The sequence below is a fragment of the Zalophus californianus genome, chromosome 4 (assembly GCF_009762305.2).
Source record: "Zalophus californianus isolate mZalCal1 chromosome 4, mZalCal1.pri.v2, whole genome shotgun sequence".
NCBI classification, from domain to species: Eukaryota; Metazoa; Chordata; class Mammalia; order Carnivora; family Otariidae; genus Zalophus; species Zalophus californianus.
In genome coordinates this window covers 129,091,564-129,104,104 of record NC_045598.1, presented here as the reverse complement: position 1 = coordinate 129,104,104, position 12,541 = coordinate 129,091,564, and the positions used below count along the sequence as shown (strand labels likewise).

The window sequence follows — 12,541 nt, the reverse complement described above, 5'->3', positions numbered from 1 at the left end:
TCCAGGATAAAAAAGCCAGTGCTGAGAGCTTCTATTGTTCTAGTGATTGATTTGATTTCCTAATTTACAACGTGGGGGGCACCTGGCTGGTTCAATCCGTAAAGCACGTGACTCTTGATCTTGGGGTTGTGAGTTCAAACCCCATGTTGTGTGTACAGCCTACTTAAAAAAAAAGTGACACAGAAAATATATCTTACTCATTTCCAAACCAGTATAGAAAAGAATTGCCACAGAAATGAGTCACTTTTCCTATTCTGCCACTAGATGGCACTAGACTCTCATTCTTTTATGGAAGGTGCCAGACGGTTTTCCCATCTGTATAATCCTAGGAATTTCATAGTTGCCTGATAGAATTTTAATAAAGAAAATGCTAGGCAGTGTTTTCATATTGAATTTGACTGGTTTGACCTTGCCATTCAACCATAACTAAAAAAAATAACTGTCTTACAACAGATGTACCTTTAAAAAAGTGTTTATGCTTTTCTTATTAAATGCATAAGCAATGAAACTTTGAATTTTTATTTTCCTCCTTTTTTTTTTTAAAGCAGCTCAAGGCAGACAAATCAGGACATTAGCATTCATGTAAAATAAAACTAACCTAAACTATACCCTCTGCCCCTAGCCACACCTGTTACCCTTTTATAGTTCTTTCGTGTGTGTGTGTGTGTGTGTGTGTGTGTGTGTGTGTGTGTGTGTATGTGTATAGTTTGTGTCTGGTGCTTTTACTGAATATATGTTCATTTTATACTTAATTTAAAAATGTCCACAAACCCCAAATTTCAACTTAGCTTTGCTCTTTTAAACAGAACAATCCTTGCTTTTTGCGCTAAAACTATGCATCGATGAGATCTCAAATGTAGAAGGAGCAAGCCTTTTGTCTCCCTGTTGTCCATTTGCAAAGCACTGTGCCTTCCACTGCGAGAGTCCCTGCTTGCAGCTTACTCGGGGTCCCCTGGTTTCTCAGGAACTGCCTTTGACTCTTCCTCTGGTTTCTGCCTGCACGATAACCCGACTCTCCGCAACTGCATTCTTTGTCTTTGTCAGGGAAGCCGCGAGAGTAGAGGTTCCGCGTGCTCTGCCGGACCGTGAGCAGGTCCCCGGATCCTTTACACTTGTGAATTCGAAGCTTGCCAGAGGTGTCCTCGATGCACTGCCACTTCTGCAAAAGCCAACGTGAAAGCCGGTTACCCATCCCGCTCCAGGTGTTTTTTATTAAGGACTGCTGTCTTAGGTTTTGGAAGCACGGGAAACCCCTTAAGGAGAGCCGAGGAAGAAAGGCAGGCTTTTAAGTGAGCCTGCCATAAGTTGCCCCCTGGTTCCCTTAGCTCCTTCTTTCATTGTAGGCAACTGCAGATGACAACGAAATCACTGGAAATCAGAACCACCTCCATGACACTAGAGCCCAAAATTGATATATAAATCCCCAGTATCCAGACTAAACAGAGTCTTGAACGAAACACATAAAAGCCAAGCCACAGAGCACAGCTGTTGGGGCTGTTTTCGCCAGACCCCTCTTCTCTGGAAAAACACACTTGGCTGCTTTGGTCTCGGGCCCCGAGTTCCGGCCTCGAACTGGGGAAGAGTGGCACATGAAGAAGACAAGAGATGAGTTTAATTAGAGTCTGCCATGGAGCGGGCCAGCTTTCACATGCCCCAGGCGTTAGCCAACGTGTCAGGTTTTCTCTATGCCTCTTCTATAGCCTTCTACAGATCCTGCATGCCCAGCAGAGCGAGCTGCCCAGGAGGAGACATTGTTCACCTCCCCAAGGGACCAAGCATGGGGGGAGCTGGCCCTGGGTTTTCTCCTTTGAGCCTTCTACCATGCCCTCTGCAGACACTGCAGGCTCAATTCTAGATCAATAGGACCCAGCATTGGCTTCAGTGTCCCCCGCACCCCCCTTGCCCATGCTCCTTGAGTATCAATCTGGCTGAAATAAGAGCACTTCACGAATTTGAGGGCATTTCATGGGATCCTCCATGTCTTTTTTTAAAAACTTTTTTATTGTTATGTTAATCACCATACATTACATCATTAGTTCTTTATGTAGTGTTCCATGATTCATTGTTTGTGCATAACACCCAGTGCTCCACGCGGGATCCTCCATGTCTTACTTAAAGACCTAATAACCTTCCTCTTCCTTTTTCTCTTCCCCTCGCTCGCCCCCTCAAATGGTAGTTTGGGAAGAACACTGACCTCGATTTGAAGCTGACCACGGTTGTTACAACATGCTATCTATCCTGTGGTGTTAGCAAACTTTTGTCTCCGGTTTTCGTTCCATATGTGACTATCACCTGTATACAATTACTCATATTTTTCTTTAAATGGACACATTTCTAAACAGTGGCCAAAGCAAGAGTACCTATAAAATTATGTATTTGTTGTGCCAGTTACATATTTTTAATAAATAAAAAATTGTCGAATAAAAGATGGTTTTCCCTGCACCACACAAAATGATCTCAACAGCCCCTCTCCTTGTACCTGCACCATCCCTTGGGTTACATTTTCATCTCAAAGTGACCTAATGCAAGGTAAAGTTTAGTCAAGGATCCCAGATATGTTGGTCAGCAGACAAATGACCCTCGTGTACAGAATGGGGTGCGACTATTCACAGTGGACCGAGGTGCAGAGTCTTGGCTTACTTTCTCTTACTGGAGCCATATGCCCTCAGTCAATGTTGAATTATCAGAGCTGCCTGGCACCTCTACCATAGAGTTCCTGAATCCCTGGTTTCTAGCGCTTGTGCTTTGATCTTGCTTTAGCCCCCACACACTCTTGGTGCTATTGCATTTGGTTATTTCGAGCCATGTCAGGTTACAATCTTCTTTTTTGACTTGACCAGCATATCTTGAATGTCCATCATTTCCATTCCAAGCAGACTCAAGAGACAAGGCAACTAATTCTATTTGCGAAGCCATGAAAAAGCAACACAGACAAGAACAGTCGAAGACTCACTAAGTTAGAGATGACTGAACTAAAAAAACAAGTAAAGTCAACTTGATTAGGCACTGGGGAGTTATGGGAGCTCAGTGGTTCTCACACACGGCTGAGCACTGGGAGTTTCAAAAGCTCTCCTGGTGATTTTAATGTGCAGTTGGGGTTAAGAACAATTGCTTTCAATTTGCAACTGGTTACTGGACCTTTTTGCAGCTGGAACCCATGGCAGAGGCAAAAGAGATATATTTAGGTCTAAGTAGCTCAGGTGGATGAATCTTTGAGAGGGATGTACACATGTTGGGGTGTAGGTAGGCAAAGGATGCAGTGTCTAGAAATGTACTGATGTAATCAGGTCAGAAGATGACTCCAGCTGAACAGAGGAACACTACCAGCTTGTCTCTACAGGCAGGACCATGTGCTTCCTGTAAGAGTAACTAGTTTTCCTTCCTTTCTCCCCACAGTCAGCTGACAAGTGAGAGAACTTAGTCTTTGTAAAGGTTGAGCAGAAAGTCGTGTGTGGCCTGCTCCATGGTTCTGCCATTCACTGTGGAGACCAGTGGTTTTTAAGCCTGGGTTTGTAGCACTTCCAGACACGTCCCATTAGCTCAAGGAGGTGCCATGAGATTCTCAAATAAAACCTCTCAGAAACTGATCTACAACTCCATTGGGGAATAACTATATGCCCTACGGAATTCCTGCTGACAAGAAGTGTCAGCAAAATAATTCATAAGCTTTTACAGCTCTGAAAAGTTTGGGAATCCGTGGTGCTTGAGTGTCATTCCAGATTTGAATTTGGCTACATCCAGATGCTTTAAGACTTGTCCATCTATCTAGGTAATCTCTAACTCCAGTGTTCAAAAACTAAGAGTTCACTACTTAATGCCTATGGTAGCAAAAGAAATGGCCAGTGGGCCCAGAGTTTACTTACAGCCTAGTAGCAGCTTAGGAAGTGCCCTATTTTCTATAAGAGAAAAATACGGTTAACTTTATTCTTAAAAAATAATGGCCTTCTGTCTTTTGTGGCTTGAATTTATTTCAATTTTAGTACAAACATTAATTTTTAAAACACATAACTACAGTGAAAACCTTTCTTAGTTTTATAACCATGATGCATTAAAAAAAAGGACAAAAAACCTCTACATTTTTTTTTTTTTTTTTTGGCCTGGAAGACCTGAGGTGACACGTAGATTCCTCTAGAACAGAAAGTGTAGGCAGAATTTTTAGTGATTTGGTCTATCTGGAATCCAACCTGCATTTCCCCATTAGCCAAATTCCTCACTAATGTCCTATGGGGCAGAGATGAGGGAAGTGGTGTTCTTTCCTGAAGAGATGAATTAAACCAAACCTGAGATCTGGCACCATCCCGGGCACTGATGATGTATCTCACAAACTAAATATGCATACATATGTGAATGCATGCGTATGTACACACACGCATAGACCCACATATACTGGTTATATACATACCCCGATACACATTCTTAAATAAAACAAGAGCAACTGAGAAAAATGCCAATGATTTTCTATACCGTGGACCCTCTGAACAAGCCGTAGACCCTATTAGATAGAGTAATTAGCGAGCAGCTTTGAAATCTTCTTAGTGGCAAGCATACTAGGAATTTTAATGAAATGTAATTACTGCACATTTGCCACAGTCATTTTGGGGTTTGATATCATGACAATTTTTATGGCTGAGCAATAAACCCTTGAAATTACTGCAACTACCATGGTCGCCTGACTTCGAGAGTTGACAGAGGGAGGCGAAGGAAGAGAGCTTTCAGGGAATTGTTCTGAAACTCTTGCCTCAAGCCACTTAAATGCTCAAAAGAGAGGAGATGACTTGGCATTGCAGAAAAGCTGCAGCGATCAAATGGGAGCCCGGACCCAGCGAGGCATCTGCTCATGGGACACGGGCTCAGCCTCCGAGACGTGCTTTGTTAAGCAAGAACCCACGCCGAGATACAGCTATCTACTGGTCCCCTCTTATCTACGCTCTTGAAGTTTATCAGCAAATCGGTTAACTGCCAGATCCGACCGTCTCCATCTTCCCCGACCACTCGCCCCATCTGTAAATTCCCTTGCCACTTTGTGGGACATCATCTCAATTTTTTCTCCTGCCTCTCTGACTCTGTCTGTGCCAATCACTTCACGCACATTCATTCCACAGCGATTTCTGCATGCGTTCGGCGAGCGAGGGGCTCGATAAAACTATTTAAATAATTTTTTAAGTTATTATGATTTCATTTTAGCCTTTCCAACCACACTGGAATTTGGAATTAAAGGCAAGGACCATGTCTCATACTCCTGAATTGTTCCCTGAAGTTAGCTCAGCATCAGATCACTCTGTTTAGTAATCATGTCTTAGTAGCTTTGATTGGTTGTATGTGTTTCTATGTAAAAAACACGTGATGAAGAAGATTCATCCTGCACACAAGGATTCATGTGTGCAGCTCGTTTGGTGGAATCAAACCTAATGAGAAATAGGACAAATGCCATTCAAACAATTTCCTTAAACACCATCTTTATCACCATTATTATCATCATCTATGGAATTCTTACCTGATGCCAGATACTGGTCTAGAGCACTTTATATAATTATCACTACAACCTACAGTGCTACCATAATTCATTTATTGGAGTAGGATTTTGTAGCGGTGAATATCACCTATATTCCTCCTGGGACTTGAGGATGGCATTTTATATCCATATGGATGTGGCTCAGTGGCAAAAGTCTGGACTTACAAGCTAGAAAAATCTGGATTTGAATATCAGCTTTCTCACATCTCTATATGTCCTTGAGCAAGTATAAAATGTTCTGTGTTAAATGTCTAGGACAATATTAGATGCAGATAGACTGGTTACTTCCCTTTCCTGAAGTAACTACTAGATAATTGTGATAGTTTCTACATTGTCAATTGCATATATTTCTCAGATTGATCAAGAATGTTCTATGTTCTTATTTATGCCTACTTATGCCCATATTCATGAGCAAGAAACAAAAAATTTGGTTACAACACACAGGGATTATTTCTTCATTATTATATGTCTTATTATGTGGATTTGGTCGTAATGCAGGTCAAATCATGTTCTCTGAAATATAACAACTATACAGTAATTTTCAGATAACCTGATTATCCCTCGGGCCAGTACCAACATCATGAAACAGTTGCCTGCCTGTGGACGTGTATTTAGAATTTTCCTCAACACTGGGAATATAAAAATACCATATAAATATCCTCGTTCATATTGCCACTTAGCTGAAGCCATTGTCAAATTTTCTCACCAATATAAGTAGCGTTACTTGTGCTGAGGAGATTTATCTCCTGTCTTCTTTGAGATGAGGTGAGATGGGAGAGAGGGGAGGGAAAGTGGAAAGGAAAGAGAAATAGAAGAAAATGTTTCCTCCTTTAGATTTTCATCTGGATAATCCTTCGTAAAAGTCAATAATGGAAGGTTGAAAGAAGTATTGTTCTTGCAGTTTGGGGAAAGCAAAATTGGTACACTGACCTTGGCCAACAAGTGATAGCCAGTATCTGTCGAGTGCTTATTACGTGCCAGGTACTGGTTCAGATGTGTAATACACTTACCTCTTATAATCTTTACTGCAACCCTCTGAGGCAGATGCTATTATTATGCCCATTTTCAAGATGAAGAAACTGAGGCAGAGTTAGATTAAGTAACTTGCCCATGGTCACGTAGCAAGCAAGCAGTGGACCCAGGATGAAATCCCAATTGACTAGAACCCCAATAAAAAAGAACGGTTTGGGGTAGAAGATGAGGCTTCCAGTTTGCCTTGGCGGAGGGACTAGAATTTGGGAAGGCAGAGGCAACAGCTTACACGCAGAGAGAGCGAATGCTCTGTTAATGAGCAGGGAGGAGGGGATCCTGCCCTGAGCAGGCTGTGTCCCGGAGCAGTGGGAAACAAGAGCATAAATTAAATCGGGTGTGGCCACATTAGGTAGTTTATAAGTAAAATGGCCTTATGTTTGTCTTTTTCTGACTTGTTTGGGACATCATTAAATATGGTTTGGCATTTAAGCCTGCGGTTTGTATTCTGAAAAACGCACAGAAGCCAAACCACTGAGATGCACAACTACTCGGAAATGTCCTTCAGTGCAGGTTGAAGCGGGGAGGCTTTGAGGCTGGGCCATCCATGCTGAGCTCCATGCAGACAAGTATTCAGCCAGAGGGTGGCACTGGGGCTCGGCCCTTTTGGCCCGCCCTCTGGAATAAGGAGCGCCGTGGGGAAGTGTCTATGAGCCATGCTGAAATTTTAACCAGGGCTCAGTGAGTTTCTGGAAACAGGCTGTCAGTTCCTGGCAAACTTGCCAGGTCTTACTGGTAAATGCCTTTTATTCCTGCTCTGCAGCTGGTCACAAAAGGTCAAGGGATCTATGGTCAGAGGGATAATTTTGGGATGAGAACATAAATCCTGGAGCTAAACCAGTACATTGAACAAGCTACATTCTAATTTCACAAGTAGTATCCGTTTGCTTGATCTGGGGTTCTTTAAACAAATCTTTGATCTCATATTGATACAAATAGTAGAAAGGCAAACAAAATTGCAACGTTGCTGGAACTTAACTCACAAAGGACGTGAAATTTGCTTTATCAAAGAAAAAAACAAGCTGTTTTTTTTCAAATGACAGAGAATATATAAAATGTACTCCAAAACTGAATGCCTAGGGAATTTCTCTTTTATGTAACTCCTAGTTAAGGAGTCAATATCTATACCTAGGAAACGAAAAATATAGTAACGCTTTCCTGGCATGAATGATTCTCAGTCCTGGCTGCTTAAAAGAATCATGCAGGAGCTTGAAAAAAATCCCTGATGTCTGGGTCTCATCCCCAGAGGTTCTGTTTTCCTTTGTCTGGAGTGAAGCTTGAACATCAACATTTGTGAAGCTGCCTCTGTGATTCTGATGTGCAGTCTTGTTTGGGAACCACACTTCCCTAGATGCTGTGAGTGGGTCCTAAGCTCCATGGTTCCAGCCAGACAAATGCCATTTATAATTTCAAAGAGAAAATCTACTATGTAACATTTTTATAGAGGCAGCATGTTCTGGGAAAGAAAGGATTAAGCATGGAGTGAAGAGTTGCAGGTTCTGACTTTTGGGTTGTAGCTTAAGTTTTCTGGATCTGTATTTCCTTATTAGGAAAAGGATACCATTCAACTGGAAGTTTTTTGTTTTTTTTTTTAAGATTTTATTTATTCATTTGAGACACAGAAATACAGAGAGAGAGAGAGAGAGAGAGCATGAGGAGGGAGAGAGGCAGAGGGAGAGGGAGAAGCAGGTTCCCCGCTGAGCCAGGAGCCTGATGTGGGGCTCACTCCCAGGACCCTGGGATCATGACCTGAGCTGAAGGCAGATGCTTAACCATCTGGGCCACCCAGGCGTCCCTCAACTGGAAGATTTCTAAGACTCCTTCCAGTTTCGACATTCTCTGGCTCTAGACCTGTGGTTCTTAACTTTGTTAACAAATACAGATGCCTTGGTCTCACCTTTAGACCTATTCATCTGATTGGTTTGGGGGGAGGCTATACGTTGATATTTTCTTTTTTATTGTTCTTTAGAGAGGAGAGGGGCACAGGGAGAGGGAGAACCTTAAGCAGGCTCCACGCCCAGTGCGAAGCCCAATGTGGGGCTCAGTCTCACAACCCTGAGATCATGACCTGAGCCGAAACCAAAAGTTGGACGCTTAATGACTGAGCCACCCAGGCGTCCCAACATTGATATTTTCCAAAGCTGCCCAGGTGATTCTAGGGTGCAGCCAGAATGGAGCATCACTGATGTGTGTTCTTTGTTGAGCCAAAGTCTTTTCAGATAGACGTTGAGATTTGCGTGCGTGTGTGTGTGTGTGTGTGTGTGTGTGTGTGTGTGTAGTATGTGTGTAGTGTGTCATATATAAATCTGTACGTGATGTGCTTGGGGGTGTAACGCCAGCAGAGAGAGTGGCGGGAATTCATACTCAGCCTCATATTAATTCAGGAACACAGAAGTAATGCAAACACATATGTCCACGCTGTCTTAATTAGTCCCTGCTGGTTGCTCTGTTCACAAAGTGAAGAAGTATTGCCAAACGTCTGGGATTCCAGCCCATTTTAATTCCCTGTTGCCTTCATAGGAATGAAAAAGCAGGTACGATGGCCCGGAACAGAAATAGCACCCAACATTCACACATTGCCTTATAATTCATCTAGCACTTTACATATATGCTATCACAGAATCCTTACAAGACTGAGATTAATTTTCTTAGCTTTAGGGATAGAAACCTGAGACTCTTAAGAATGCAGTCCCTAAACACACAACTAAACAGTAGCGGATGCCAATATTCTAATCCAAACTTTGTGATGTCGTATTTCTCTTTCTTTCATTTACCTCCTTCATGCATCCACACTGACCCTGCCAAACAATCCTTAGGTGACCAGGTATGGGGGTATGGTTGGATGGGGGAAATACATGACCCCTTTGGGGGTTAAAAGTGACGAGAATGTCGCTGATAGTGTGGGTTTTTCTTCTATATCCCATACAGAGTCAAACCAAAGAGAAGACTGTGTTGTCTTTGAATGCCGGCAGTTAACCTTGGTCAGAGGAAGAGACGCAGGGCACAGGCCAGGTGTGAAATCAGTGTCAAGGGAAGAGATTAGATTAGAGTTAATTCTAGCCTTAACTGATGTCTTGATCCAGAAAAAACAATCTTATTATTCTGGACTTTTCTCTTCCTTTTTTAAAGTCACTGATATTGTAACTAAAAAGATAATCTTCAAAGTAGCCAGACAGAAAAAGCAAAAGGCCAAAACATAAAGATTCTGTAGAACACAACAGAGCTATCAGGTTTGACCCACAGATTGTATAATTGACTTGAAGAGCCTCAAAATTTTCTGGAAGTTCTTGGATTTTTAAGCTATGGTTTGAGCATCACCTATAGAAAGAGATTGCCATCTGGGGTACAGTGTGATTCTCTGTTCTAATAATTCAGGCACTTCTAAAAGAAATTGTTGCTAATATTTTCATATAACCATGTGATATAATCTAAATTCAGACAGATTCATATCGAAATAAAGCAGCAGAGGAGAATTCCAGGGAACTAGATACTAAAGCATTTTGTGGGGTCAAAACAAGTTTAGAAAAATATGAAAAAGCAAAGTGAAGTTCTTAACATAGTTACAGCATTTAGCACAAGAGTGAAGAGCTTGTGCCAAAATGCCATAATCTAGTTTATACTACATTTGCCCTTTAGAACATATATTGAAATTTCAGGGCAAGCCATATGGAGTGGTTTGCAAAGTTGTATACTGAAAGGTAGGCAGTGTACCTTATTCTCAAATGGCTATAATGCTTGCTACTTAGAAGGCTAAAATAGTAACAAAATCACCAATTGGCATGAGATATATTTAACGCCAAACATTTCCAACTCTTGAATAAAAGTAAATTAGTCTATTGAGGCTGGCTTGTAAAAATCATTTTAGAACTACAAAACAATTCTGAGGTTTTAGTTATAATAATACTTAGAGCTTCTTTAAGAAGGATTTGAAGACATCATATTAAAATATAGTGCATAAGTCTAAGCTTCTCCACTAAACACTTGAAAATTAAGACTACTAGTATGCCACGAGGGCCTGGTTTTATCCCTTCCTTCAACAACCTCCCTCCCCACCTTTTTGTATTTCAAAGGAATCCCTGAGCACAAGAAGTCATGAGGAAATGCAGAAAGTATGAGGATCAAGTTGTTTATTGTGAATGTATCATGAGTATAAATGTGTGACGCCCTACATTTATGAGGCCATTTTAATAACTGCACTATCCATTTCATGTGCCTGATACCCTGTACTGCTATTGGCTAATTGCATGGATATCTTGAGGTCAGATAAATTAAAGAGAAAAAAGGACTCACAAAGATGTGAACTTCTCTTTGCCTCGTTAACGTAACTTACCTTGGAAGGCAGCAAGTGGCCTGAGTTTTTGAATCCTATGATCCTATAACTCATTTGGATCCCAGTTCTGCACTCACCAGCTGCCCATTTATAAATGGGACAGCAGTGCCTACCTCACTGGATGGATGTGAGGCTTAAACTGAGCTAACACATATCAAACTCCATGTACAGTGCTTTATATAAGACAAATGCGTAATAACTATTATTTTTCACTTTCCTTCAGTTTTGTTTCAATGACTTAGGCAGTTCCTCTCTCATGATGATACAATACTTCTTTCAGCTCGCATAGATATCAATCAAGAGTGTTTAAAGTACTTAGTGTTCATATGTTCTCACTTTCCTTAGAAACAGGACTGTGTTAATTCATCACATGGTATTTCTTTAGTTCTTAATAATAATAGTTGGTGTTCTGGGTAGTCCTTAATTCTATAGTAATATTTCTTTTCCTTTTTTTAAAAAATATTTTATTTATTTATTTGACAGAGAGAGACACAGCGAGAGAGGGAACACAAGCAGGGGGAGTGGAAGAGGGAGAAGCAGGCTTCCTGCCAAGCAGGGAGCCTGATGCGGGGTTCGATCCCAGGACCCTGGGATCATGACCTGAGCTGAAGGCAGACGCTGAATGACTGAGCCACCCAGGCACCCCTCTTTTTTTTTTTGATGTATTTATTTACTTGAGAAAGGAGTGGGTAGGGGCAGGAGGACAGAGGGAGAAACTCAAGCAGACTCCCCATCAAGTGCGGAGCCCGACATGGGGCTCCATCCCACAACCCCAAGATCATGACCTCCCCTGAAGTCAAGAGTCAGACACTCAACCCACTGAGACACCCAGGCACCCCATCTGTAGTAATATTTCTATTAATAAAAAGAATTCATTCTAATGAAATAGTTGATGTCAGAAATTTTGTGAGCAGAAGTAGAAACAATAAACAAACACAATATGGCTTCCCTTTTCACTTCCCAATCTTGGTCATAGATTCTATCCTCCTCTGTGGGTTAGATAACATCTGACTTTAGTACAGGATGGGAAGACTCCAGCATGTCTTTTGGGTGGTTCACTGCCCAGAAGCTCAGCATCTTCCCCTGCTCTTGACTAAGTAGCCTCTTGACCCTTCTTGATAACCAGTTAACAAGAATCTGAGGGGTGGTGGCTACTCTTCAGATGGAACCAAGTTTCTGATCTTTCTAACCTGACTACCCATTTCACATGTCCAATATGTTGAACTGGTGTTGGCTAGTTGGGTGGATATCTAGCACTCTCTGAGGACACCATCTTTTTTTCACTGAAGGGAGCCCAAGCAGTGATGAGGAGCCATTGGCCCAGCTTAGACCAGTTGGATAGTTCTCAGTCAGAGGAGAGCTCTCACAGTGAGGGCTCCATGACCGTTATGAAAAGTTTATTTACACATAAATGTACATTACTTTTTATGTTGAAATTGTTAAAATTAGAAATGCAGATGCATGTGACTTGTGGTGAAGACAAGCCATGTCACTCACCTGCCCAGGCTGTTCACAGGCTGTCTGGTACCTGGCCTGCTGACACAATTCTTTGACCCTCTCATATTTGGGCAAGTGATTTGACTGTTGGATATTCTTGCTGGATTCTTCTTTCTTACGTAAAAACTTCCTTTGACAGAAAAGAAGAAGTTTTTGATGTGAGAAATGACTTG

General features: G+C 41.8%; 1 protein-coding gene across 10 annotated transcripts in view; it reads right to left on the bottom strand.

Annotated features, from left to right (window-relative positions):
* Positions 1-12,541, bottom strand: part of SULF1 (sulfatase 1) — a 174,622-nt gene that overhangs the window by 29,693 nt on the left and 132,388 nt on the right. For all 10 annotated transcript variants that reach the window (XM_027602978.2, XM_027602984.2, XM_027602968.2 and 7 more), the window contains 2 exons: positions 12,369-12,498; positions 943-1,159 (listed from right to left, as the gene is read on the bottom strand). In XM_027602978.2, coding sequence (XP_027458779.1) covers positions 943-1,159; positions 12,369-12,498 — 347 coding nt within the window. The remainder of the gene's footprint in view (positions 1-942; positions 1,160-12,368; positions 12,499-12,541) is intronic.